Source organism: Labeo rohita, chromosome 10 (assembly GCF_022985175.1).
Source record: "Labeo rohita strain BAU-BD-2019 chromosome 10, IGBB_LRoh.1.0, whole genome shotgun sequence".
Taxonomy (NCBI): Eukaryota; Metazoa; Chordata; class Actinopteri; order Cypriniformes; family Cyprinidae; genus Labeo; species Labeo rohita.
In genome coordinates, this window is record NC_066878.1 from 4764069 (window position 1) to 4777442 (window position 13374).

Here is a 13374-nt window from a genome sequence, read left to right on the forward strand (position 1 = left end):
CGATCAATTGTTGAACTTATAAAAATGACCCTGTTCAAAAGTTTACATACACTTGATTCTTAATACTGTGTTGTTACCTGAACGATTGACAGATGTGTTTTTTTGTTTAGTGATAGTTGTTCATGAGTCCCTTGTTTGTCTAGTTGAACTGCCCACTGTTCTTCAGAAAAATCCTTCAGGTCCCACAAATTCTTTGGTTTTTCAGCATTTTTGTGTATTTAAACCCTTTCCAACAATGACTGTATGATTCTGAGATCTATCTTTTCAACCTGAGGACAACTGAGGGACTCATATGCAACTATTACAGAAGGTTCAAACGCTCACTGATGCTCCAGAAGGAAACACAATGCATTAAGAGCCTGGGGGTGAAAACTTTTTGAATTTGAAGATCAGGGTAAATTTAACTAATTTTGTCTTCTGGACAACATGTAAGTATCTTATGTAGCTTCTGAAGGGCAATACTAAACCAAAAAAGAAAAAAATATTTGGGCAAAATAAAAATGTACACATCTTACATACTGTTCAAAAGTTTTCACCCTCCTGCTCTTAATGCATTGTTTTTTATTCTGGAGCATCAGTGAGCATTTAAAGCTTCTGTAATGGTTGAATATGAGTCCCTCAGTTGTCCTCAGTGTGAAAAGATGGATCTCAAATCATACAGTCATTGTTGGAAAGGGTTCAAATACACAAAAATGCTGAAAAACCAAAGAATTTGTGGGACTTTAAGGATTTTTCTGAAAAACACCGGGCAGTTTAACTGTTCAGGACAAACTCATAAACAACTATTAACTAAACAAAAAAAAAAAAACAGCAGTGGATCATTCAGGTAACAACACAGTATTAAGAATCAAGCGTATGTAAACTTTTGAACAGGGTCAATTTTATAAATTAAATTATTATTTTCTCTTGTGGACTACATGTAAACATCTTTTATGTGAAATTCAGGTCTGTACTAAATAAAAAACAACATGCATTTTGTATGATCCCTCTTATTTTGGTAAAACAATTTACTTTTTGCAGATTCTGCAAGGTGTATGTAAACTTTTGACTTCAACTGTATGTTTTTGGGTGAACTATATCTTTTACATTTAGTTATGTTGTAGCCTTTTACTAAAATACTTTAGAATATTAGTATACTCCAAGAGTTGCCTTCAATGCACTTACTTCAGATCAGCTCTGCATATATGTGTGAGTCTGGACTTCCCAGAGCCACATGGTTCTAGCAGATACTGTGATTCCAGAATTATCCCTCTCACTCCGGCCAGCTGTGGGCTGTCCTCATGATCGATCGACACCGACACCAGCACACACACACCTTTTGGCATATCTGTCCTCCACGTCCTAAACATAAAAGAAAACACCAGCAATATAATTCACAGCAAACACTCTGATCTGCCATCCCCTGCACAGACAGAAGTGTCAGTCTGCCAAGTGCAAATTTGATCAATTATAAAATAACATGCAATATTGCTGCCGAATGTTTTCCTTCGATCAGATTACTGTTTGCATCTCACAGCTGTGTATCTGTCAAGTGATGTTAAACAGTAGTCGTACAGTGATATCTTGGGCATGACCTGGGTGGTCTAATTTGCTTAGCTGAAAGCATTTTATCTTGAACTAACACAGAGAAGTGTGCTTAGAGCGCTTGGTGAGTGACTTTCAGTAATACTCCATGAATGCCCAGCTGTTCAGCAGGGGTATGCAGGACCTTTTTACGACCTTGGTGTTCAGAGAATCACAAGAACTGAATGATGCCCAAAAGGCGTTGCTACAGATGCTCAAATGAGGCACTTGTTTTTGTTACAGCCATAATGGTCAAATCAGTTCATTTTGATATTTGCTACCCAGGGCACATGGATCGAACAGTAAATGATACACACAATCAGATTGTGGTGTTGTACTCGCCTGAGCACCACAAAGTCTCTGTTGGGGTGAGGGGCCATGCTGTTCAGCTCATACTGGTACACCTCTGTCTGCTTGTCCAGAGTTTCCAGAACCTTCCACTGTAGCAGATTACTGTCCCACATGTGGCGCTCTCTCAGTATCCGGTTTAGCACCACAGACGGAGGAGCCTCCACCTCTACAGACACACGCCAGCGTCTCAACGGGGTCCCGTCTCCCACCTGTGAGAGACAGCAGACTTTCCTCAGCCTTTATTTATTTTATGGGCTTTTGGTCTTTTATTGGATAGGACAGTCAGAGCACACAGGAAATTGGGAATGGGACATGACACAAGCTAGATTTAAACCTTTTGTCAATAAAAAAAGTTGTCAATAAATGCGACCTTGCACTTTCGTCTCCGTTAATATTTTTAAATGTTGACATTTTTGGTCCAAACTTATTTGCTTTCATGAATAATTCACTAAATGTAAAATAAACTTTTTATAATAAAATTATATATAAAATTTTCTGTTTAAAATAGATCAGTTTTAATTTAGTAGTTCTACTTTAATTTAGTAGTTTTACAGATAGATACATTGCATGTTATAGGCAAAAAGCAGCTAAAACCAGTGATTTAGAAAAAAAACTAAAAACCTGCTGATTTATCATAAAATACCCCAAACCCAGCTAAAACCACTTGATTTAGCAAAACCAGCTAAAACCAGTTGATTTAGAAAAAAAACAACTAAAAACCAACTAAAGTCAGATTTAGCAAAAAAGCTAAAATATCAGCTAAAGCCAGATTATTTAGCAAAAAAACAGCTAAAAACAGTTCATTTACTGATTTAAACCAGTTAAAACAAGCTAAAAAAAAAAAAGGTTAAAAAAAAAACAAACAAAACCAGCCAAAACCAGTTGATTCAGAAAAGACAGCTAAAGAGCAGATAAAACCAGCTGATTTAGTTTAAAAAAAGCTTAAAAATAAACAGCTAAAACCAGTTGGTTTAGCCAAAAAACCTAAAAAAAAACTGGCTACAACTAGATGATTTAGCATAAAATAGCTAAAAACCAGCTAAAACCAGTTAATTAAAAAAAAAAAAAACCTAAAACCCAACTAAAGTCAGATTTAGCAAAAAAGCTACAAATCAGCTAAAGCCAGTTTATTTAGCAAAAAAAAGCTAAAACCAGTTTATTTAACAATATAAACCAGTTAGAAAAAAGAAAAAAAAAAACTGTTGATTTAACAAAAAAGCTAACAACCAGCTAAAACCAGTTGATTTAGAAAAAAATAAAAACCAATTAAAGTCAGATTTAGCAAAAAAACAAAAAAAATAAAACAAAACAGCTAAAGTCAATTTAGCAAAAAAAGGAAGCTAAAACCAGTTTATTTAACGATTTCAACCAGTTAAAACCAGCTAAAACCTGCTGTTTAAAAAATGCTAAAAAAACAGCTCAAACCAGCTGATTTAGAAAAGACAGCTAAAGGGAAGATAAAACCAGCTAATTTAGTAAAAATAAAAAAGCTAAATACCAGCTAAAATGAGCTGATTTAGCAAAAAACCTAAAAACCAGCTAAAACTACATGATAGAGCAAAAACCAACTAAAAACCAGCTAAAACCAGCTAATTTAGCATAAAATAGCAAAAAAACAATACCTAAAACAAGTTAATTTAGCAAAACCAGCTAATACCAGTTGATTTATAAAAAGCTAAAACCAGTTTATTTAATGATTTCAACCAGTTAAAACCAGCTAAAACCTGCTGTTTAAAAAAGCTGCTAAAGAGCCGATAAAAAAAAACAAAAACTAAAAACCAACTAAAGTCACATTTAACAATACCAAAAAGCTAAAAACCAGCTAAAAAACTAAATCCAGTTTATTTAACGTTTTAAACCAATTAAAACAAGCTGAAACCTGTTTTTTAACAAAAAAGAAAAAAATAGCTAAAATCAGTTGATTCAGAAGAGACCACTAAGAAGCCGATAATACCAGATTTAAACTGATTTAGTAAAAAAAAACAAATAAATAAAGGCAGAAAGCCATCAAAAACCAGCTAAAACCAGTTAAAACCAGCTAAAACTGATGATCAGTGATGATTTCAGTATTCATGTTTTTAGTCCAAACTCATTTGCTTATACTTTCATGAACAGTTCACTAAATGTAAAATCAAGATGTTAAAGAGAGCATTCATAAATAAACACATCAAATAAATAATTATTTTAATATGAAATATATAAATAATTCTAAATAAATAAAAATAAATAAATGTTTTAATTCATATGAATGAATGAATGAATGAATGAATGAATATATTTATTACCTTTTTGAACGATATTTCTGTATTGTCAACATTTGATCTGGTCACCCATCCCTTGGTCTTGTCTTTGGTCTCTTTTATCAGATTCTGTATCAGGCTCTCCAGATAAGAGCGACACATGCTGTCCTCCTCTTCTTCGTCTTCCTCGTCCTGCTGCGGCTGTTTTTTACAGAGTTCGTCCAAAGAGGGCGCCAACAGCTCAGCTTCCATGTACGAGTTCCTGGACTGAGAAACCATCTCCTGAGGAATCTGCACAAACCACGTTAAAAAAACATTTCAACAAAAATCTCCTCTTGTCCTCTAACACTGACATTTTTAAAAGCAATGATCCAGCAGAATATTTTCTCTACTGTTCAAATATCTGTTAAAAATAAGATATATATTAAAATGCAATTTATTCCTGTGATGGCAAAGCTGAATTTTCAGCATCATTACTCCAGTCTTCAGTGTCACATGATCCTTCAGAAATCATTCTAATATGCTGATTTGGTGCTCAAAAAACATTTCTTCTTACTGATTATACAGTATATATATATATATATATATATAGCTATACAGTTACATAGACACATTTCTGTTTTCCAAAAGAATAGAATTTATGTGAAATAGAAATCTTTCATATAAGTCTTCAAAAAATCTAATTTTTTGTACTTGTTCTGCACACAATCTTATGTAAACAACCACAATTTCTCAATGCACACACATCTCACTGCAAACAGTGCATGCATATTGTACCTCGAATAGGTGATTGCACTCTGCAATCATGTGCGCAAGCCCCTGAGTGGCCGCAAGGTTCTCATTCAGGTCCTTTTGGTCTGGTCGTCCAGTGGCATACTTCCTTTGAATAGACCTGAATGCAATAAGACATCATATCCATGAGCTTCCATGTGATCCACAACACATGAAACAAACTAACAAACCATCACAGCACTGCATTATATACATTTATTTGAAGATCCAAAACATCTAAGTTTCCTGATGCCCTCAACCCTTCTCAGGCCAGTCTTGGTAAGTTTAAGCTAAACTACCCCTCTCTTTTTTTCACGCCTCCTCCTGTCTCTGGCCCTTAGGCCAGGTGTCTGTTCAGCGTTGAGCAATTCTCCCTAATGAACACAATGATGGGGAAGTTGTCTGTACGTTGAGTTAATAAAACACTTCACGCCTTCTCACGACACCTCAAGGCCCTGGAGACCTAATGACAAAGCACACATATAATCCTATAGCTCCTATACCATAATGAAACACTCGCTTCAGCCTTTCTAAGTAGAGCACATACGTTTGGAATGTGCAAAAACGGAACTCCGTTACCTAGGAGACAGGTTATCATTCTTCATGATGTTGAGGTGGAAGAGAGAAGGAGCGAGGCACACGGCCAGGTTCATTGGGGTCATCTGGTTCTCCTCAACAGAGGAAGTGACATCATTTAGGAAGCACAGCAGCGTCTGCAGGACCTCACGGTTTTCATCGGCCATTAACATGATAGCTGCCTGTACAGCCTGTAAGCGTTGTTCTTTAGGGACATCTGAGTAGACAGACAGTAGTATAGAGTGTGTTAGAGATTTGAAAGTATTTAAAGGAAAAGTCCACTTCCAAAACAAGATTCACATATAATGTACTCACCCCCTTGTCATCCAGATGTTCATGTCTTTCTTTCTTCAGTTGTAAAGAAATTATGTTTTTTGAGGAAAACGTTTCAGCATTTTTCTCCATATAATGGACTGATATGGTGCCCCCATTTTGAACTTCCAAAATGCAGTTCAAATGTGGCTTCAAACGATCCCAAATGCAGTTGTAAACAATCCCAGTCAAGGAAGAAGGGTCTTATCTACTGAAACGATTGGTTATTTTCATAAAAATAATATAATTTATATACTTTCTAATGCCAAACACTCGTCTTGTCTTACTCTGTTTTTTTCCAATTCATGACAGTTAGGGTATGTTGAAAAACTCCCATCTCATGTTCTCCCTCAACTTCAAAATCATCCTTTTTTGTTAAGGGTGTTTGATCTTTTTTTGCATGTTCACTTTGAAAAAAACTGGGTCGGTACTTCTGCAGCGATGTAGGATGATTTTGAAATGATTTTTTAAGTTGAGGGAGAAAATACGATTAGAGTTTTTCGACATACACTAACTGTCTTGAGCCAGAACACACAGAGTTCAGGCAGAGCAAGACAAGATGAGTGTTTGAGATTAAAAAGTATTTAAATTGTATTTTTTTTAAATGAAAATAACCGATTGTTTCGCTAGATAAGACCCTTCTTCCTCATCTGGGATCATTTACAGCCGCATGTGGGATCATTTGCATTTTGGAAGTTCAAACTCAGGGCACCATATCAGTCCATTATATGGAGAAAAATCCTGAAATGTTTTCCTCAAAAAACTATTTCTTCATGACTGAAGAAAGAAAGACATGAACATCTTGGATGACGGGGGGTGAGTACATTATCTGTAAATTTTTGTTCTGGAAGTGGACTTGTACTTTAAGCAGAAAAAAATCATACCAGACAGGAAATGCTCTTACACTGGTATATGTGGAGGAAGGTCTCGCCCATTTTGCTTGTGAGGAGAGGCTCAGGCAAGTCTCTGAAGAACTGTTTGACCATGTCTGCCACGTCATACGCAGACGACTGATCCTCGTAGTTCACATTTTCTGGGGAGGTTTCACACATTTGCCGCAGAGCCTGAATGCGAGACTTTACCCCGGATTTACGGAAAAGTCCCACCTGAAACACAATGAGAAAAGCAAATCAGATCTATATCTGTTTTTACACAAAATTGTGATTCTAGTGAGGTGGCCTGGATGCAAAAAAGGGCAAAAACAATTGAAGATTTCACTTGAGTTCAAGTTAGTCATGCATGCTGACCAACAAGACTGTTTGATTTGAAAGTGACCTCTGTGTGCGTGGCGCTTCTTGCTTTGCTACATTATCGACAACAGGCCTTTTTTTGACCATTTGCTTCAGTAAAGATGGCAGCTTTACTAAACCAAGTCAAAATATCCCACCTCAAAGTCTCTATAAAATTCTAGTCTATGGCTCGGGTCCCTCTTTCTATTTAAGTTTATTGACTTTTTCATTCATTTTTTAGTCTGCCAAACCAAAATTGTGTATCTGATCACTTAGAAAATAAATAGCACTCCTCTACTTAACAATCCACACAATCTGAGGTATCAATCATAGCCGCAACACAAACTTTTGTTCAAAATGTAACCATAAACATGAGCAATAGTAACAATGGTACTAGTAATGATGCGAATGGATTGTATGTTATACTGCATTCTAAGACATCAACCTACAGGGAAGAAAAACAATCACTATTAGGGTTTGTGTGGCTTATCTGTATTTAGAAATGGAGCAGTGGCTGGATATCAAGTTTGTAATAACTTTGACTCTGACCCAACTTAGAATGAACCTTATAATCAGTCTTGCAAATGTGAATGAAACCGTGTACCTGGTCCAAACACTGGCTCCTTAAAAAGCGCAGGGCGAGCTGTAAGCTTATGGGCAGAGGGTGTCCGTACCGCTGGACGTGGACAATCAGAGGAACGCCGAACACCATCTTATCCTTGTAATCTGGTCCCTTCATTCTCTTCATAAATTTTGGTACTGACCTAAGAACATATACACAGAGTATTGAGAAAAAGAGAGCACAGACTGAAGGCAGAGCTGTGATATAGATGGTAGGACGAGATTGTTCCAGAAGCTTAGGAGTTTTAATAAGAGGCTCGCTTATCTGAGGAGACACTTTGATCAGTGTGTCATTCAATAAGAGCAAAGAGCTGACAAGAAATCCCCAAATCACATCCAACAGGGACTTTCCATGACTGATTCATCTTGTTGCTTCCACAACTTGCATGTATATACACTACTGTTAAAAAGTCTGATATCAGTAAGATTTTTTTTTAAGTCAATAGATTTTCATCACCAAGGATGCATTAAATAGATCAAAGTTGACAGTAAAGACATTTATAATATGTGACACTGGAGCACAAAACCAGTCATAAGCAGCACAAGTATATTTGTAGCAATAGCCAACCATACATCGTATGAGTCAAAATTATAGATTTTTCTTTTATGCCAAAAATCATTAGGATAAAGCAAAGATCATGTTCCATGAATATATTTATGTAAATTTCCTACCTTAAGCCTTTGTGAGCATAAGAGACGAAAACATTAAAGAAACACTTATAATTTTCCTAATGCGCAGCCCTAAATATTTTTGTAGGTAACTCACCAAGTCCATCCGTGCTTGTTGGACATGGAGTATTTCTCCATAATAGCAGTGAGACGCAATAAAGAGAATTTCTGCAGCAAGCTAAGCTGACCCACTGATTGGCTGGATATCTGTAGCGAGATTCCTGATTGGCTGAGGAGGTTTGACATCCTGAAGCTGGGCCACCTGAGGCTAGAAATACAACAAAAACAACATGAATATTCATGAAAATCTAATTACGAAACTGTAATTTCATGCTAATATGATTCAAAATGTTTTGTGTTCTTACACACCAAAGTTTAACCCTAACAATAAATTGTACAAGGATATATTCTACAACAGATCTTGTATTTCATGCACTTTGCGTTTCAGTATACAAGTAAATATCTGGAAGAAAGTCTTGTTAAAGGAGAAGTTCATTTCCAGAATTAAAATTTCCTGATAATTTACTCCCATGTCATCCAAGATGTCTTTCTTTCTTCAGTCAAAAATAAATTAAGGTTTTTGAGGAAAACATTCCAGGAATTTTCTCCATATAGTGGACTTCAATGGTGGCCAATGGGTTGAAGGTCCAAAATGCAGTTTCAGCGCAACTTTGAAGCGCTCTACACGATCCCAGCCAAGGAATAAGGGTCTTATCTAGTGAAACGATCTGTCATTTTCTTTAAAAAATTTATATACTTTTTAACCACAAATGCTCATCTTGCACTAGCTCTTAGTTGTTCATCTGTGTACTTCGGTTAAAAAAGGTAGGGTAGGGAGAAAAACTCACACATCTCATTTTCTCCTTCCCTCCCACAAAATCATCCCACAACTTTGTTTTATGTTTTTTTGTAAAAGGGCGTTTGACTTTCTTTGCATGTTCGCTTTGTAAACACTGGGTCGGTACTTCCGCCTATATCAAGCATGCGTGATTACACAATGTGAGGTCAAACTAGTACAAGATGAGCATTTGTGGCTAAAAACAATGTGTATTTGTATTTTTTTTAGAAAGTGACTGATCGTTTCGCTAGATAAGACCCTTATTAAGCGCCTGGGATCATATAGAGCCTTTCAAAGCTGCACTGAAACTGCAATTTGGACCTTCAACCTGCGGATCCCCAATGAAGTCCACTATATGGAGAAAAATCCTTTGACTAAAGAACGAAAGACATGAACATCTTAGATGACATGTGGGTGAGTAAATTATCAGGAAATATCAGGAAAATATCCATCCTGAAGTCTCACCGTGGTCGTGTGAGAGAAGCCCCCACCCCCGAGTCCCTCCTCTCTCTGGTGCTGGAGGTGTCCGTGTCATTTAACGAAACCCCGTCCTTGTTGCCATCGCTCGGTGTGGTCAATCCTTCTATTACCGTAGTCCCCTCAAAATCCAGTGTGATCTGACTGGAAGACTGGCCATCAATAATCCTCTGGTCCTGCCCCCTGCCGCCATCCACTTCTCCTTCACTCTCCGGCAAGACGTTTTTGGACCAGTGGTCGACGATCTGCTGCAGGCCATTTACATGCTGCAAAATGTCATCCAAATGTGGAAATATATCCTCTTTCTCAAGGTCCAACAAGTCCCCCGTGCTTGCGTACAGGTGTGAGCCCGGTACGTTATCATACACACTGATCCTGCTGCCTCGCGGGCAGCAGCGCGTCACAGGCCGAATTTCCCTTACGCCAACTTTCCTGCACTTGAACAGCTGCGGCTCCGAATCTAGAACCTTCCAGTTTCCGTGTTCCTTACTGGCCAGCGTCAGACTCTCGATGGACAGCGCTTTGGGGAAGGTGCCAGGTTTGTGATCTTTTGGGATGTGCACCAATAGCTCGTCATAGGAGCGGAACTCATTTTTGCGGCTCTGCTCGACCGGTCTCCTCCTTTGAGGAGCACCGGCGAGAACATCGATGTCCTCTAGATAGACGCCTGCACGTTTACCAGGAGGATATAACTTTGAGACACGTCCCTTCATGTTCGGTGTGCTTTCGGCACTACCGCTAGTCTCCGATTGGGTGCTAGCCTCACTGCTGGCCAGCGAATTTGGGCAGTTGATAGCAGGTGGCATGTTTTCAGCATTTAAAGGCCCGCCGTTAAAAATCTGAATGCATCTTAGAGTCTTCAGCGCCTCTGGTTCGCTTTGCAGAACTGGGCCGCTGATAACCAAAGAGCGCCGCTCTGAGCGACCCATCGATGGCCCCCACGTCCGACCCAGCGTTTCCATTCTCCTCAGGAAGTCTTTGGCACGTGTGCGTCCGCGTCGCCTACTCTTGGCAGGAAGTGAACCGTAATGAGGCAGCTCTCTGGGCAAGTGCAGTGGGGTGAGCGAGGCGGAGTCAGGCATGGCGGCCAAGGAGTCTTCGCTGTGCAGGGAGCAGATCTCAGGCTCGCTGAGGTCTGTCAGAATGCTCTCGCTGCTCACGGTGGTCCGCAGACCCTCACCCACCTCTGAGGGGCTCCGCTCCTCTGCTCTACCCAGGAGGTAATCAATATCTTGCAGACGTGACCAGCGCCGACTGTTCCACTCAAACGTCCATCTGTTGCTGATGGCCAATAGGTCCTCCTCATCAGAGTCCTCACTCTGAATTCACAAGAAAAGCACAGAATTACCAATTAGTTTGACATGATTTTGAGTTCGCAAGTTTTGTTTTGAAGAATGCATTTTATCGATTTCCTTACTACCTTTCTGGGCCTTGAATGTGGTAGTTGTGTTGCTGTCTATAGAGGGTCATAAAGCTCTCAGATTTCATCAAAAATATCTTAAATTGTGTTCCAAAAAAGAAAAAGTCTTATAGGTTTGGAACGACATGAGGGTAAGTAATTATATTTGAGGTCAAAAGTTTACATCCCCCTTTCAGAATCATTATAAATGTTACTTATTTGACCAAAATCAAGAGCATAAACTTTTATGTGAAACATCTTATTCAGGTTAGCACTAAATAAACAGTAACATGCATTTTGTATGATCCCTCTTATTATGGTAAAATAAATAACATTTTTAATGATTCTGAAAGGGGGATGTAAACTTTTGACTTCAAATGTAATGACAGAATTTTCATTTTTGGGTGAACTATCCCTTTAAGGCTGATTTGTACAGATGTTAACAGTATGTTTTATAGTTCATAAAGCCCAGGCACGTGTGCTTACACAGCACAGGAAAGAGCTGTGAGGGCTCTGACAGCCTCTTAATATTGTACAGTATATACCTTCACAACCCACTTCCCATTAAAAATATTACAGACATCCTCATACATTTAAAACTGAATAACAGTGATGATGTCAAAAGAGGCTCATGGTATTTGAAAAATGTCGGGCCATTATTTCAAAAACATCCCCTAAGTCATACTAGCTGGTTTGGGGAATTCTCAAATATCACCTAAACAAGAGGATTCGAACATAATGGGTATCAAATCACCGTCTGGTTGTGTTAAAGACAGCAACACCCAAAGACCCCTTTCACATGCTTGAGACGTCAGTAGAAGCAGAAGCGTCAGAAATGACATACTGAATGCGATCCACAGCTTACAATCATAATTAGTAAGAAATACGACCCCTGAGTAAACAGTGAGAGAGTCTCGACTGAAGATTAAACCGACGCCTCTATCCTGAAAGACAACGTTGATTCCAATGACTGCTCACGAGTGCTCTTTTTATATAATCTGCTTTGTTATAAGCAGTTCATAGGCCAAATAATCCATTTTAAAAACCCAGACAGACAGAATTACTCTAAAGAGATTTTCATTTCACAGACATACTTTTAAAAAAATTAATGCACTATAAACCTGAGCCATTGGAGTAAGAATAAAAACATTAATAGATGAGATATTTAATTTCATTTTGCATTTAAAATAATTCAGTGAATCTCGTGCAGAATTGTTTTTATGATTTAAAAATACATTTTGCATAAAGACACCATTAGAATTTTGCATTGTGACATCAATTTTATGACAACGAAGGACATTCTCTCAAAATTCTCATCACTGTCATGTGGAAAAAATTGAATGTTTCTAAAAATATAATGTAATACGGTAACAACACCTTTTCCAATTAAAACCTTCATAACATAAATTTTTTTATTATTTCATACATATAGATTTATATACATTCACCTAAATCACATAAAATAAAATAAAATAAAATAAAATAAAATAAAATGATTTGGTCTGGTTGTGTACTGGTCTTAAAAAATTGCTGAAGTTTCTGAAACACATTTGGTCATTTTAAAAAAAGCTTTTGATTTTTTTTGTTTTACTTTTTTAAAAACTTTTTTCATTTATAAATATAGATTTATATACATTCACATAAATTATAAAATACAATAAATAATAAATATATATAATAAATATAGATAAAATATAAATATAGATAAATATAGATTTGTATACATTTACATAAATCAAAAAATAAAATAAAATAAAATAAAATAAAATAAAAACTTATTTTATTCAGCAAGTGACAGTAAAGGTTTCTAATGTTACAGAAGATTTCTATTTCAAAAAATGCTATTCTTTTGAATTGTGTATTTATCAAAAAAATCCTGAAACAAATGTATTACATATATACGGATATTTCCTGAGATATTTCCTGACAGTTTTTCATAAGATTTATCCAAATCCCATTTAAGATCAAAATGCTTTGAAATAAAAAAAAAAGGACTGGTTAAACATCCACTTACTTTCTTCTTGGGGAGGCTCACGTCCAGTTTCATGGAGGCACACTTGTTCAGAGTGTTGAGTCGACTGGAAAACAGAAGACACGGTCACTGGTGCGTCCGTCACTCTCATCTCCACCACAAAGAAACCATACAGCCAGAGAGACAGAGACAATCCACTGTAGATCCTACACTCGTCTAACCTCTGTTTGCCTCTCTACGTGCAGGTATAGATTTCAAGAAACTCTCACTATCTGCATCCTGATTGGCTGACGGAAAGAGTGACGGGACGGCTTGGCAGCCGTAGGTTCTAATCTCTTTCAAGACATGGCCATGAA

At 37.4% G+C, this 13374-nt stretch overlaps 1 protein-coding gene across 6 annotated transcripts in view; it reads right to left on the minus strand.

Moving 5' to 3' along the window:
- stard13a (StAR-related lipid transfer (START) domain containing 13a) overlaps positions 1 to 13374 on the minus strand; it is a 39921-nt gene that overhangs the window by 673 nt on the left and 25874 nt on the right. For all 6 annotated transcript variants that reach the window (XM_051121313.1, XM_051121312.1, XM_051121316.1 and 3 more), the window contains exons 4-13: positions 13061 to 13124; positions 9636 to 10966; positions 8430 to 8600; positions 7647 to 7806; positions 6718 to 6919; positions 5505 to 5718; positions 4932 to 5046; positions 4200 to 4445; positions 1906 to 2123; positions 1165 to 1341 (exon numbers count right to left, since the gene is read on the minus strand). In XM_051121313.1, coding sequence (XP_050977270.1) covers positions 1165 to 1341; positions 1906 to 2123; positions 4200 to 4445; positions 4932 to 5046; positions 5505 to 5718; positions 6718 to 6919; positions 7647 to 7806; positions 8430 to 8600; positions 9636 to 10966; positions 13061 to 13124 — 2898 coding nt within the window. The remainder of the gene's footprint in view (positions 1 to 1164; positions 1342 to 1905; positions 2124 to 4199; positions 4446 to 4931; positions 5047 to 5504; positions 5719 to 6717; positions 6920 to 7646; positions 7807 to 8429; positions 8601 to 9635; positions 10967 to 13060; positions 13125 to 13374) is intronic.